General features: G+C 41.7%; 1 protein-coding gene across 3 annotated transcripts in view; it reads left to right on the plus strand.

Annotated features, from left to right (window-relative positions):
- LOC138978336 (uncharacterized) overlaps nucleotides 1–15,842 on the plus strand; it is a 39,436-nt gene that overhangs the window by 23,038 nt on the left and 556 nt on the right. For all 3 annotated transcript variants that reach the window (XM_070351048.1, XM_070351046.1, XM_070351045.1), the window contains exons 3-6: nucleotides 3,632–3,711; nucleotides 9,810–10,000; nucleotides 13,216–13,333; nucleotides 15,771–15,842. The exon at nucleotides 15,771–15,842 is cut by the window's right edge and continues 556 nt beyond it. In XM_070351048.1, the coding sequence (XP_070207149.1) occupies nucleotides 3,632–3,711; nucleotides 9,810–10,000; nucleotides 13,216–13,333; nucleotides 15,771–15,842 (461 nt within the window). The remainder of the gene's footprint in view (nucleotides 1–3,631; nucleotides 3,712–9,809; nucleotides 10,001–13,215; nucleotides 13,334–15,770) is intronic.

The raw sequence follows: 15,842 nt of genomic DNA on the forward strand, positions 1-15,842 counted from the left end.
TTCTCTTTTGACGTCATATGGAGAAAAAAACCTCTGTCAAGGCCGCAAAATTGGGAGATTTTTTTCCGTTTCAGTTTCGCTTGATCTTAAGCGGTGGTCTTCTGCATTTAGAGACCAGAACGGGGGTCACCTAAAAAGAGGTGTTCCCGTATCCGAGGTCACGCTAAGCGAGGTTTTCTTAGTCATACAAAGAAGGCTTTAGGTCGGGATTGATGTTATCAGAGGTGTGACCTTAAACGGTAGTGACGTTAACCGGGGAGTACTGTACTCCACTAAGGAAGAGCGTTTTATTGCGTCTTAAAACCGGCTACTCGCGAAAGTCATCAGTGTAAAATTATGGCCCACAAAATAAAGCTTCACATTTTATTTTAAGGGCTTATTTTATTTGCCTTATTTTAAGGGGCACATTTTGTGTCCCATATTTTAATAAGGCCTTCTTTCAAGTGGGCCACAAACTGTATTTGTGCCCCACATTTTGTGCCCCATATTTTGTGGGGCACATTTCGCGTTTGTGGCCCACAAAAATAAGCCCAAAACGAGTGGGATTAATGACATCGAATGCCAAGGATACACACCCCACCCGCTGGCCCCACCAACAGCGTGTCAATTGCCTCCTGTGTGCGTACCACATTCCAAGCACGCTTCATCTCAGTGTGTAGCTCAAGGGAAGGCACTCTAGACACCAACACTGCAAGTACAACAGCTTTCTTAACGGTTCAGGAAGTGGTGAGGACACTGAACGCCTACACAGAAGAAAACAAAGTTGTCAGCGTTGTGAATATTCTTTTGCTGACACCAAAAAATATAAATGAATAACAGAATGCCGGTGTCACGAACTGAAAACTCTGCTGAACAATCCCTCTCAGTGCGGTCAATGCGCATGCGCCAATCTGGCTTGGACTTAAAAAATGCGACCCTTTGACCGAACGAACCATGGGTTAGGGTTAGGGGGGTTAGGGTTAGGATTAGGGTAATGGTTAGGGTTAGGGTTAGGTTGTTCACGACCTGATTAATCCCCCCATGTTAGCGCATGCGCATTGAGAGGTATTGTTCAGGCAGAGTTTTCAGTTCGTGACCGGCAAGATCATTCACCGTACTGTTCGGCAACTTCCGTATATTCCCGTAAGTATTCGGAAATTGGTAGGCTTACCTGTTTATGGGCTGTAACAAGTTAAACTGGCGCACAATTTAAAATGACAAACAAATATTTCCCAAAAATTCCATTCGCAGTTTTCACTACAATTTTAGCACTTGTATTTCTAAAAAAATCAACAGTTTGTCAGCTTCATTTGAAGATACTTTCCTGGTAGCATCAAGTTCTGTCTATGTTATCTTGATTGTAAAAGGTACATTCCTTCTCGTTTACGATTATGCACACCGTCTCAGGACTGTCCAGAGTCTTTTAATTAACACAAGGGACGAGCTTCCTTTCTGAGGTGCACGAGAAAGTTACCACCCCAACGCCGGGAGCCAGCCGCGACTGAGGTAGGATTGGTTTAAACTGAGGTGTGTCTGTGTAATTTCAACCAATCCGGCTCCGCGGCTGGCTCGGGTTGGGTTGGTAACTTAATCGTGCACCTCATATCCGGTTGGGTTGGTAACTTAATCGTGCACCTCAACTCCGGTTGGGTTGGTAACTTGATCGTGCACCTCAGCTCCGGTTGGGTTGGTAACTTGATCGTGTACCTCAGCTCCGGTTGGGTTGGTAACTTGATCGTGCACCTCAGCTCCGGTTGGGTTAGTAACTTGATCGTGCACCTCAACTACGGTTGGGTTGGTAACTTGATCGTGCACCTCAACTACGGTTGGGTTGGTAACTTGATCGTGCACCTCAGCTCCGGTTGGGTTAGAAACTTGATCGTGCACCTCAGCTCCGGTTGGGTTGGTAGCTTAATCGTGCACCTCAGCTCCGGTTGGGTTAGTAACTTGATCGTGCACTTCAGCTCCGGTTGGGTTGGTAACTTAATCGTGCACCTCAGCTCCGGTTGGGTTGGTAACTTGATCGTGCACCTCAGCTCCGGTTGGGTTGGTAACTTAATCGTGCACCTCAGCTCCGGTTGGGTTGGTAACTTGATCGTGCACCTCAGCTCCGGTTGGGTTGGTAACTTGATCGTGCACCTCAGCTCCGGTTGGGTTAGTAACTTGATCGTGCACCTCAGCTCCGGTTGGGTTGGTAACTTAATCGTGCACCTCAGCTCCGGTTGGGTTGGTAACTTAATCGTGCACCTCATATCCGGTTGGGTTGGTAGCTTGATCGTGCACCTCAGCTCTGGTTGGGTTGGTAACTTGATCGTGCACCTCAGCTCCGGTTGGGTTGGTAACTTAATCGTGCACCTCAGCTCCGGTTGGGTTGGTAACTTGATCGTGCACCTCAACTACGGTTGGGTTGGTAACTTGATCGTGCACCTCAACTACGGTTGGGTTGGTAACTTGATCGTGCACCTCAGCTCCGGTTGGGTTGGTAACTTAATCGTGCACCTCAGCTCCGGTTGGGTTGGTAACTTAATCGTGCACCTCAGCTCCGGTTGGGTTGGTAACTTAATCGTGCACCTCAGCTCCGGTTGGGTTGGTAACTTGATCGTGCACCTCAGCTCCGGTTGGGTTGGTAACTTAATCGTGCACCTCAGCTCCGGTTGGGTTGGTAACTTAATCGTGCACCTCAGCTCCGGTTGGGTTGGTAACTTAATCGTGCACCTCAGCTCCGGTTGGGTTGGTAACTTAATCGTGCACCTCATATCCGGTTGGGTTGGTAGCTTGATCGTGCACCTCAGCTCCGGTTGGGTTGGTAACTTGATCGTGCACCTCAGCTCCGGTTGGGTTGGTAACTTAATCATGCACCTCAGCTCCGGTTGGGTTGGTAACTTGATCGTGCACCTCAGCTCCGGTTGGGTTGGTAACTTGATCGTGCACCTCAGCTCCGGTTGGGTTGGTAACTTAATCGTGCACCTCAGCTCCGGTTGGGTTGGTAACTTAATCGTGCACCTCAGCTCCGGTTGGGTTGGTAACTTAATCGTGCACCTCAGCTCCGGTTGGGTTGGTAACTTAATCGTGCACCTCAGCTCCGGTTGGGTTGGTAACTTAATCGTGCACCTCAGCTCCGGTTTGGTTGGTAACTTAATCGTGCACCTCAGCTCCGGTTGGGTTGGTGACTTAATCGTGCACCTCAGCTCTGGTTGGGTTGGTAACTTAATCGTGCACCTCAGCTCCGGGTACACGTGAAAGCCTGGTCGAGGCTGACATAGTGTACTGTACACTGTGACTCATACGACAAAGGGATGTATCTAAAGGCAGTCCTTCCCGCCTCAAAGATTGGACTAACCATGTTAGATCTGGTCAGGCTTTATACGGGGTAAAGCCATACCGTCATACCAAACATCAAATCTAAGTAGTTTATATGCACAGTGTGAAATTGTCGATGGAATACATTCTTCACGGACTATACTTCCTAAATCAATTTATTTTAAAAAGTCCACTCTTCATAAGAACCAGTCAGGCTGTTGACTTTTGGCATTTGTCCAAGTAGTGGGATGTCCTATGCCATGAAAAACCATGGGCAGATCTGAGATTTGCCTGGTTTTGCAGGAAGTGCTGTGCCTTTAAGATCTTATCTCTGTATTTTGCTGCGTTTCAGTATTCGCCACCTGCTCCATGATGCCGGACCCAGCAGCTCCTGTCCTGGTCACAGGAACGGTCAGATTCGAGCAGACTGTCGTGAGTAATCTTTTGTGTTAAAGCTGTCCAAAATTATCGTGAGCAATCTTTTGAGTTAAGGCTGTCTAAATTTGTCGTGAGTAATCTTTTGTGTTAAAGACACAGTAAGCCTCCCGTAAACCATCACAGATATAGTCAGGCTTTTACACACAGTACAAACACCCTTTCATTTAAACACTCACCGCTTGAGAACATCCTAGGTACCCTCCGTAAAGAGCGAGCATGTTTCAAAGAATTTATTTTTGCGTGGTTTATCCCTGAGCCATCGTGAACCCGTGTGATACAGTTTCCTTTTTACATTTAGTCAAGTTTTGACTAAATGTTTTAACGTAGAGGGGGGAATCGAGACGAGGGTCGTGGTGGTGTATGTGTGTGTGTGTGTGTGTGTGTGTGTGTGTAGAGCGATTCAGAGTAAACTACTGGACCGATCTTTATGAAATTTTACATGAGAGTTCCTGGGTATGATATCCCCAGATGTTTTTTTCATTTTTTTGATAAATGTCTTTGATGACGTCATATCCGGCTTTTCGTGAAAGTTGAGGCGGCACTGTCGCGCTCTCATTTTTCAACCAAATTGGTTGAAATTTTGGTCAAGTAATCTTCGACGACGCCCGGACTTTGGTATTGCATTTCAGCTTGGAGGCTTAAAATTTAATTAATGAGTTTGCTCATTAAAGTTGTCATTAAAATCGATTTTTTGCAAACAGAATTAAAATTGATTGCATCGTATTCTTCATCACATTCTGAATCTAAAAATATTTACATATGTTATGTTTACTCTTAAAATGTGATCACAATTAACGAAAATAAAATAATTAGTCTTACGATTAAAATGTAAGAAATCGCTCCAAAAATGATGTCATCTTATTCGTGATCATTTCCTGATTCCAAAAACATATAGATATGATAGGTTGTATTCAAAACAAGCTCAGAAAGTTAATTTTGCACGTGGAAGGTGAGCGATTTCCTTCACGCGGGGATTGACGAAGCTGTACTGTCTTAGTGAATAAATACAGTGCGTTCAGTTTCATCCCGTGAGTTCGACAGCTTGACTAAATGTAGTAATTTCGCCTTACGCGACTTGTTACATTTAGTCAAGTTTTGATTGACTAAATGTTTTAACATAGAGGGGGAATCGAGACGATGGTCGTGGTGTGTGTGTGTGTGTGTGTGTGTGTGTGTGTGTGTGTGTGTGTGTGTGTGTGTGTCTGTCTGTCTGTACGTGTGTGTGTGTAGAGCGATTCATACCAAACTATTTGGACCGATCTTTATGAAATTTGACATGAGAGTTCCTGGGAATGATATCCCTGGACGTTTTTTTTCTTTTTTTCGATAAATACTTTTGATGACGTCATATCCGGCATTTTGTAAAGGTTGAGGCGGCACTGTCACACCCTCATTTTTCAATCAAATTGATTGAAATTTTTGTAAAGCAATCTTCGACGAAGGCCGGACTTCGGTATTGCATTTCAGCTTGGTGGCTTAAAAATTAATTTATGACTTTGGTCATTAAAAATCTGAAAATTGTAATAATTTTTTTTTTATATAAAGGTACAGAAAAGCGTGCTATGCAGCACAGCGAAACCACTACCGCGCTGAACAGGCTCGTCAGTTTCACTCCGTTATGCACAAGCGGCGGACTACCGTCATTGTGAAAAAATGCAGTGCGTTCAGTTTCATTCTGTGAGTTCCACAGCTTGACTAAATGTAGTAATTTCGCCTTACGCGACTTGTTTCGCAATGCAGTCGTCAGTTTGTAATTTGAATGCGACTCGCTGTAAGCTTATCTGCGATAGCACGTTATTATGTACCTCTGAGTCTAAACGAAACAAACGGCTGTGATTCACAAGAACTCTAGCGATGGCTTTTGACTGTTCAGAGGAACTGGCGATAGACATAAACCGTCGCCTGCTACAAGAACCACGACCTTGCGTGATTCTTCTTCCGGGCTTTTCTTTTTTCAAACTTTCACAACTTCGAATTGTACTGATCTTGTCTTGATGAAAAAAAAATTCTTTTATGATTTAAGAATGTTTGTGTAACAAGCTGTCAATTTCTTTGTTAGATTTTAAAAGTTAGGTCTAGCACCAAAGCGCACCACGGTCCGATTTTGTTATTAGACAATCAAAACTTGAATAAATGTAAAAAACTTGACTAAATGTAAAAACGTGAATACCCTTCTGTAGACCTCGTGGGGCCGTGTGGACCCACATTGTTATGTATTAATTTCGCTCCACGCGACTTGCTTATTAACTTCAAAATTAAACAGATAGTAGAAAATTATGTTTAGAGCCAATACCTGAAGGTTTGTGACTTCTCTCCCTAGTTACATTTAGTCAAGTTTTTACTAAATGTTTTAACATAGAGGGGGGAATCGAGACGAGGGTCGTGGTGTATGTGTGTGTGTGTAGAGCGATTCAGACTAAACTACTGGACCGATCTTTATGAAATTTGACATGAGAGTTTCTGGGTATGATATCCTCAGACGTTTTTTTCATTTTTTTGATAAATGTCTTTGATGACGTCATATCCGGCTTTTCGTGAAAGTTGAGGCGGCACTGTCACGCTCTCATTTTTCAACCAAATTGGTTGAAATTTTGGTCAAATAATCTCCGACGAAGCCCGGACTTCGGTATTGCATTTCAGCTTGGTGGCCTAAAAATTAATTGATGACTTTGGTCATTAAAAATCTAAAAATTGTACAAAAAAAAAAAATTGTTTTATAAAACGATCCCAATTTACGTTCATCTTATTATCCATCATTTTCGGATTCCAAAAACATATAAATATGTTATATTTGGATTAAAAACAAGCTCTGAAAATTAAAAATATAAAAATTATGATCAAAATTAAATTGTCGAAATCAATTTAAAAACACTTTCATCTTATTCTTTGTCGGTTCCTGATTCCAAAAACATATAGATATGATATGTTTGGATTGAAAACACGCTCAGAAAGTTAAAACGAAGAGAGGTACAGAAAAGCGTGCTATCCTTCTCAGCGCAACTACTACCCCGCTCTTCTTGTCAATTTCACTGCCTTTGCCATGAGCGGTGGACTGACGATGCTACGAGTATACGGTCTTGCTGCGTTGCATTGCGTTCAGTTTCATTCTGTGAGTTCGACAGCTACTTGACTAAATGTTGTATTTTCGCCTTACGCGACTTGTTTTTGGCTCACGTAAGTGTAGCCTATGCGATGATAAACTTTGTCTGTCTGTGCGTGTGTGTGTGTGTGATAGAAACTTTAACATTTCCGAGTCTATGGATAAAGCTCGCATAAGAAGATTACTATTTGAAGACGTCACATTATGACGTAAGAGGGTTAGACGTCACGCAAAGGAATTACTGAAAGTCTCGGTCATTGTTATTGTGAGCGGGCCGAGACTAGCTGGCAGATCCAGTGTCTCGCTTTCTTGCACAGTTTCACCTATAGATGCTTATTTCTTACTGTGTGTGTGTGTGTGTGTGTGTGTGTGTGTGTATGTGTGTGTGTGTGTGTGTGTGTGTGAGTGTGTGTGTGTGTGTGTGTTACTGTGTGTATGTGTGACGGAGTGATTGAGTTTGTGTTACTGTTTGTCGATTTCTTACGTGAGCCTTGAAGGCTTTGCCTCTTGTTATACATATAAGTTCCTTCAGTTTGAGAAACATGGGTCCGCACGGCCCCACGATGTCTTCAGGCGTGTGTAGTCTACATTTGACCTTTGTTTTTTTAATTACTTCTCACTGAAATTTAATGATCTTTTAGGACATAGGAGCTTTTTAGGTGTCCGAGGCATTCTTAAAAGCTCATTAAAAAAATCCAACTGGTTTAAGAGATATTTGCAATTAAACACCCTTCTGGGTCCACACGGACCCACGACGACCGGCGAAGGTTAAGGCTGTCTAAAAGTGTCGTGAGAAATCTTTTGAGTTAAGGCTGTCTAAAATTGTCGTGAGTAATCTTTTGTGTTAAGGCTGTCCAAAACTGAGCCCAAAGTCGACTTTGCAAAGACTTCGCAACATTTTCTTCTTCTTCTATGTTCGATATTCATGGCCGTCATAACCTCAGGTCAGTGGCTGACGTGAAGTCCGCAGTCTTCTGCAGTTCGGTAGCGGGCCCTTCGAGCTTGGTGCCAGGGCTGTTGTCTGTTGGCCAGTAGTGCTGGCGAGCTGTCTCCAATTTTGGGCATGTCCGTAGAATGTGCTCAGGGGTTTGCTCCTCAAAGCCACACTCACATTTGGCTGTGTAACGCAACGTCTTTCCACGGTAAACTCCGCGCCAAAGCTGCGTGCAGTCAGCTTCGCGAAGTGAACTTCGCCTATTTAATTTGAGGCTTTACAAGCATTGAACTTTCATAAGTAAACGATTCGGCTCACCATCTCTAATCTGTCCAGGCTCTTGCGTGCGATAAGAACACCCTTGTACCAAAATGTAAGAGCGTATAGCTATCTTGTGTGTACATGTACATTGTTGAAATGTTGTATTGAATTAGTTTTAAAATGGACACGTTTGGCACACAATTTGCACTCTGCAACAGACGAAGGAAGCAGTTGATTTTTTGTATGTGTCCAAGTGGAGAGATTATTTTTGTCCCGCATGTACAGATCTGTTTACAAGGTTCAGATTGAATCTTCAAATTACGTACATCACGTGTCATTCCTTATTTTTAACCATTGTGAAGAAGGCAGCGACAAGCTGTCGAAATATTGATTAAGAATGTACCCAGCCCGGTTACTGTTGTGTGGAGTTTGAGTTGAATGGCCGGACGGTATGCATACTCAACCTTGTCAACGAAACACACATAATATGGAGTGCATGCCATGTCTTATTCCGTTGTTTACGTTGTAGTTGTTGTTGTCCTCATCTTCATTATTGTTGTCCTTCTCGTGCAGTGGTCGTCGTTGCTCTACAGGAGTTTAAGGCTATGTTTTAAGGCTTACTTTTAACTGTTAACGTGGTTGTCGTCATCGGCGTTGCTGATTTTGCTGTCATCGTCGTCGATGCAGTCGTCGTTGCCATAGTAGTTGTTGTCGTCACCGTCAGCGTCGTTACTGTAATCGCCGCCGTTTAAGCTGTTGTGTCACTGTCGTCGTCGTTATCATTATCCTTACTTTTTATATTTAGTCAAGTTTTGACTAAATATTTTAACATCGAGGGGGAATCGAAACGAGGGTCGTGGTGTATGTGCGTGTGTGTGTCTGTGTGTCTGTGTGTCTGTGTGTGTGTGTGTGTGTGTAGAGCGATTCAGACTAAACTACTGGACCGATCTTTATGAAATTTGACATGAGAGTTCCTGGGTATGAAATCCCCGAACGTTTTTTTCATTTTTTTGATAAATGTCTTTGATGACGTCATATCCGGCTTTTCGTGAAAGTTGAGGCGGCACTGTCACGCCCTCATTTTTCAACCAAATTGGTTCAAATTTTGGTCAAGTAATCTTCGACGGAACCCGGACTTCGGTATTGCATTTCAGCTTGGTGGCTTAAAAATTAATTAATGACTTTGGTCATTAAAAATCGGAAAATTGTAAAAAAAAATAAAAATTTATAAAACGATCCAAATTTACGTTTATCTTATTCTCCATCATTTGCTGATTCCAAAAACATATAAATATGTTATATTCGGATTAAAAACAAGCTCTGAAAATTAAATATATAAAAATTATTATCAAAATTAAATTGTCCAAATCAATTTAAAAACACTTTCATCTTATTCCTTGTCGGTTCCTGATTCCAAAAACATATAGATATGATATGTTTGGATTAAAAACACGCTCAGAAAGTTAAAACAAAGAGAGGTACAGAAAAGCGTGCTATCCTTCTTAGCGCAACTACTACCCCGCTCTTCTTGTCAATTTCACTGCCTTTGCCATGAGCGGTGGACTGACGATGCTACGAGTATACGGTCTTGCTGAAAAATGGCATTGCGTTCAGTTTCATTCTGTGAGTTCGACAGCTACTTGACTAAATATTGTATTTTCGCCTTACGCGACTTGTTGGTTTTGTCAATGTCGTCATTATATTTGTTTGTCGTCTCGTAGGGGTGTGTCAATGTCGTTGCTGTTTTTGTCGTCATCGAAATCTTGTTGGTACTAACTTTGACAGTGTGTCTGACAGTCTTCCCAGAACCAGGCACTGAGTCAGTTGCAAGTGGCCGTGCAACTGCGCGGGTTTGAGACGCGGGACAACAACGTTGATCACGGAATGCACGTGCACATGTTCGGTGACATCAGAACATCATGCGCGGACGCAGGTGGCCACTACAATCCCACCAACATGACCCATGGCAGTCCATTCAGTGCTGTCAGGTTGGTGGCATCGCCCGTTTGTGTTTGCTTGCCAGTCTTCGTAGAAAAATGACATTCCAAAACTAATCGATATTACACAATGTTCTATTCTTATCTCAAACTGATAATCTCAAGAGATTTTGTATGTTGACTTACGAGGGTCGAGGCTTGCCGAAACCCCCTCAATGCCATACTTAACAAAGAAAGGCTGCGCTTGAAAAAGTCCGATCATTTCGCTGCATATTTCTCAGCTTCTATTCTAATCTAAGTATAAATAAAGAGAGAGAGAGAGAGAGAGAGAGAGAGAGAGAGAGAGAGAGAGAGAGAGAGAGAGAGAGAGAGAGAGAGAGATTAATTCTTTATTTAACGAAGGTAATAGAGTAAGCAGTAGTCTGCTTTTTTTGGGTGAGAACCAAAAGGTCGAGGATCAAAAGGTCGAGGCACAAAAGGTCGAGGACATTTGGTCAAGAGTCAAAAGGTCGAGTGCGACAAAAGGTCGAGGGTGACAAAAGCTGAAAAGGTCAACAGCAAAACGTCAAAGGGACAAAAGGTCGAGGATTGAAAAAGGTAGAGTATTAAAAAAAGGTCGAGGATTACAAATTTCGATTTCCTTTTCTGTGTCCATTCGTGAAGAAATTCTGCTTCGAGTGCTTATTGTGCCTGTCGTGAATATGATCGCACTAACTATTCTGTGTCTGTGTCCCAGTCCGAATGTAATTTTCTCTTCGCTTGGAAATGCTTTTAAAGTTTAGATATGGGGGGAAAAAAAGAAGAAAAAACTCAAGCTTTTAGCGTATCAGTGACATGTTTTGTGAACCAAATAATCTGTTGAGTATTGAGCTGTGTTCACCGTGGACCACACTACGCTTCATTTACCGACAAAACCGTCGGTCCGTGAACACAAACAAACATCCGTCACTCAAGGCACTCTTTGTACGAACACTGTTCTGAAATTAACCCCCCAAAAAGAACACAGCATTTATAAAATGCACAACAGGCACACAAAGCAGCGTTTTCTTCAAGCAGAAGAACAGAAAATTACGTCGACATTAATTTTCAGACGTCCACAGTTTTTTTAATCCTCGACCTTTCTTTAAATCCTCGACCTTTTTTCAATCATCGACCTTTTGTCCCTCAGACGTTTTGCTGTTGTCACCTTCGACCTTCGACCTTTTGTCGCCCTCGACCTTTTGACTCTTGACCAAATGTCCTCGACCTTTTGTGCCTCGACATTGCCTCGACCTTTTGTCGCACACCCGCTTTTTACATTTAGTCAAGTTTTGACTAAATGTTTTAACATAGACGGGGGAATCGAGACGAGGGTGTGGTGTATGTGCGTCTGTGCGTGTGTGTGTGTGTGTGTGTGTGTGTGTGTGTGTGTGTGTGTGTGTGTGTGTACTACAGGACCGATCTTCAGAAAACTGTACATGAGAGTTCCTGAGTATGATATCCCCACACTTTTTTTTCTCAATTTTTTTTTATAAATGTCTTTGATGACGTCATATCCGACTTTTTGTGAAAGTTGAGGCGGCACTGTCACGCCCTCCTCATTTTATAACCAAATTGATTAACATTTTGGTCAAGCAATCTTCGACGAAGGCCGGACTATGGGATTGCATTTCAGCTTGGAAGCTTAAAAATTAGTTAATTAGTTTGCTCATTAAAGTTGTCATTAAAATCGAATATTTAGAAGCAGATTAAACAAGTCGCGTAAGGCGAAAATACAACATTTACTCAAGCTGTCGACCTCACAGAATGAAACTGAACGCACTGCATTTTTTTCAGCAAGACCATACACTCGCAGCATCGTCAGTCCACAGACCGTTGCAAAGTCAGTGAAATTGACAAACCAGAATAGCGCGGTAGTGGTTGCGCTGAGCAGGATAGCACGCTTTTCTGTATCTATATTCTTCTTAACTTTCTGAGCTTGATTTTAATACAAACATAACATATCATATGTTTTTGGAATCAGGAACCAACAAGGAATAAGATGGAATTGTTTTAAAATCGATTACGGAAATTTTATTTTAATCATAATTTTCATATTTTTAATTTTCAGACTTGTTTTTATTCCAAATGTAACATATTTATATGTTTTGGGAATCAGAAAATAATGAAGAATAAGATAAAATTGTTTTTGGATCGTTTAAAAAAAATTTTGATTACAATTTTCAGATTTTTAATGACCAAAGTCATTAATTAATAATTAAGCCTCCTAGCAGAAATGCAATACCAAAATCCGGCCTACGTCGAAGAATGCTTGGCCAAAATTTCAATCAATGTCATTGAAAAATGAGGGTGTGACAGTGCCGCCTCAACTTTTACAAAAACCCGGATATGACGTCATCAAAGACATTTATCGAAAAAATAAAAACAACTTTGATGCCTGTATTTGCAATTTTAGTTATGAATAGTTTTTATTTACGAATCAAATTTAGCACACACACAAATTATCAAAATAATTATCTTTAAACCAAATTTGCCAATGATGAAGTCAGGTTGTTGAATTTTGTCCAAGATGAGCAATATGCTCTCAAAAACCCGTGTGTTTACTTTGAAGTGTTGGAATGTTTGATCAATTAATTTGTTTAACTTCTACTGGCATCAATCCGCAAAATGTATTCATTCAAATATTCCAACTTTGCACGTGACCCAGTCAGAATGTAAATGTTTGGTATGTATCAAAGTGTATAGATGGCCTAACCTCATGTAAGAGCCCTTGCAGTTATAAAAGGCAATAGTAAGCCAAACTTGGCGTTTGCAAGAAGAACGGTGCCTTGAAACTGACAGCAGCAACAACAACAATTTAATTATCCACAATCACAGTGACACTCAGTAGATCACATGGCAAAGCTTGGCCAGATCTGAGACGATTTTTTTGTTTGTTAGCTTAACGCCCAGCCGACCACGAAGGGCCATATCAGGGCGGTGCTGCTTTGACATATAACGTGCGCCACACACAAGACAGAAGTCGCAGGCTTCATGTCTCACCCAGTCACATTATTCTGAAACCGGACCAACCAATCCTAGCACTAACCCCATAATGCCAGACGCCAGGCGGAGCTGCCACTAGATTGCCAATTTTAAAGTCTTAGGTATGACCCGGCCGGGGTTCGAACCCACGACCTCCCGATCACGGGGCGGACGCCTTACCACTAGGCCAACCGTGCCGGTCATCTGAGACGGTGAGCCAACGTGTCTTGATACTGCCTTCATACCATGTTCACTGTTTTCAGACACGTGGGTGACCTTGGTAACATCTTCGAGGACGGGGGCGGTCAAGTGAACACGGTGTTCATGGACCCGGTAGCGTCTCTGGTGGGAGAATTCTCTATCTTTGGACGTGGTCTGGTGGTAAGTGTGAGGCTGTGGTTCATGTTCTCCTTACTGTATCATTCCATTGCATGCAGATCCCGGTCACTTCCTCCCAATGGAAAGCTAGCAGCAACAGCAGTCTTATTCTCAAAGTCTCAAGGGAATGTGTGCGTGTGTGTGAGTGTGTGTGTGTGTGTGTGTATATGTGTGTGTGTTAGTGTGTGTGTCAGTGTTAGTGTGTGTGTGTTAGTATGTGTGTGTTAGTAGTGTGTGTGTGTGTGTTAGTGTGTGTCTGTGTGTGTGTGTGTGTGTGTGTGTGTGTGTGCGAGAGAGAGAGAGAGAGAGAGAGAGAGAGAGAGAGAGAGAGAGAGAGACGCAGACGCAGATAATTTATTCAATAGGCCATAGCCCCTTATGAAGGATCGGAGTGTGAACAAATGATTAACGTTGCAAATAATTTAACTCATCAGGTGCAAAAAAGGTACAACATAACAATCGCACAACACTACGGATTAAAACATACATTACACGTTATTTAACTAAGAGGTTAAAACATCTCTTAATTTAAAGGCTTTATACAAATACAAGGATACATTTCTAACAACAGTTTCTTGAGGGGAAGCCAGGAGCAAGCTGAGTCTAAAAGTGCTTGGGTTTTTATAATATTTAAATGGGATAAATTTTTCTCTTAATCTGTTTAAGTATGGACAACACAAAACAAAATGGACTTCATCATCTTGCTTTACTTTACAAAGGGGACACATTAACTGATCGGCATCATGCTGTTTATATCGGTTAGCATGCACATTTATTTCTGAAATACCGAATCGAAACCTAGTCATAATAAACTTTAGATGTCTATCCACATTCAACAAAAGGTAGGGTTTAATGTCATGTACAGTACAAAATGTCCGATAAACAGCAAATCTATCACTATTTTGAATATGATAATCCCACTCTTGCCATCTGCAATCGACCAGCCTTTCCCTAAAAACACGCAAAAACTCTTTTTCATTAACATTGCCCTGATTCAACCACACAAAACCAAAACCGTACTTATACAATTTACAACGGACACGTGAGGCCCAGTTCTTTTGTCCACTCTCATCCATTTTATACAACATATCATATGATTTACGAGGAAGTTTGTGCGCCTCCATCTTTAACAATTTCATCCAGTAGCTAACGCATCTTAAAATAGAATTCAAATATATCGGATATCTGTTTGTCTCACCATATACCAGGTCATTAGGTGTTCGCATACGAACTCCTAAGAACTTCTTCAATGCAAATAAATGGACTTTTTCACACTGCAGAGCAGCTTTATCCAATCCCCATATCTCAGCACCATACTGTACTATTGGTTGTACTTGGGAATCAAACAACTTCAAAAAGACATGCAAACTATTATTATTAAGCACAGATAATCTTTGTATAATACACATCAGAGCATTTTTGGCCCGGCTTGAGAGATCACTACAGGCAGCAGTGAAACTGAGTCGAGTTGAAAACAATATTCCTAAATACTTATACACGTTTACAACAGGTAAAATATCAACCCCATATGTCCATCTTTCCCTTGCACTCAAATATCCACCTTTCCTAAACACAATAATGTTACTTTTACTCATGTTTACCTTTAAATGAAGAGAGGACACTGCCCTGCGTAAATTATTTAACTGAGTCTGTAGACCCACAACCGTCTCTGATAACAACAATAAATCATCAGCAAGCAAAAGAATAAACAATTCCAAATAATCATCAGTAAATGTGGCACCATGTCTTCCATTCTCAATTATCTCAAGTGCTAACTCATTGATAAAGAGAGAAAATAAAACTGGGCTACATACATCGCCCTGTTTAACACCAAATGTACAATTAATATAATCCGTAAACTTTGCTCCACATCTCACTTTTATTTTTACATTATCATACATACTCTTCACACACCTAAAGAGTTTCCCTTTTATACCATTTTTTAACAGAATTGGCCAGAGCAAAGCTCTGTTGATGGAATCAAACGCCTTCTCAAAATCTATAAAGGCAACATACAGTTTACGATTCAAAGAAAATTGTTTCTGTACAAAGGCCAACAGTGTAAACATATGATCAATAGTGGAATAATTCTTTTTAAAACCAGCTTGATATTCACCCGTACTGTTATTACATTCAATCCATTCTTGCAACCTGTTATTAATCACAGCGTGTGTGTGAGTGTGTGTGTGTGAGTGTGTGTGTGTGTGTGTGTGTGTGTGTATATGTGTGTGTGTTAGTGTGTGTGTTAGTGTTAGTGTGTGTGTGTGTGTGTGTGTGTGTGTGTGTGTGTGTGTGTGTGTGTGTGTGTGTGTGTGAAAGAGAGAGAGAGAGAGAGAGAGAGAGAGAGAGAGGACAAGACAATTAAGACATGACAATCTTTTTTGAAGAGTAAGTGGATGTTGATTGTGTTTATATTTTCTATTCCGTCTTTCTTTCCTAGGTTCATGCCGGCAGGGACGACCTTGGCCTTGGTACAGGGGAAAACAGAACCGAAAGCCTCAAGACCGGTAAC

Source organism: Littorina saxatilis, linkage group LG10 (genome assembly GCF_037325665.1).
Source record: "Littorina saxatilis isolate snail1 linkage group LG10, US_GU_Lsax_2.0, whole genome shotgun sequence".
In the NCBI taxonomy this organism is placed as follows: domain Eukaryota; kingdom Metazoa; phylum Mollusca; class Gastropoda; order Littorinimorpha; family Littorinidae; genus Littorina; species Littorina saxatilis.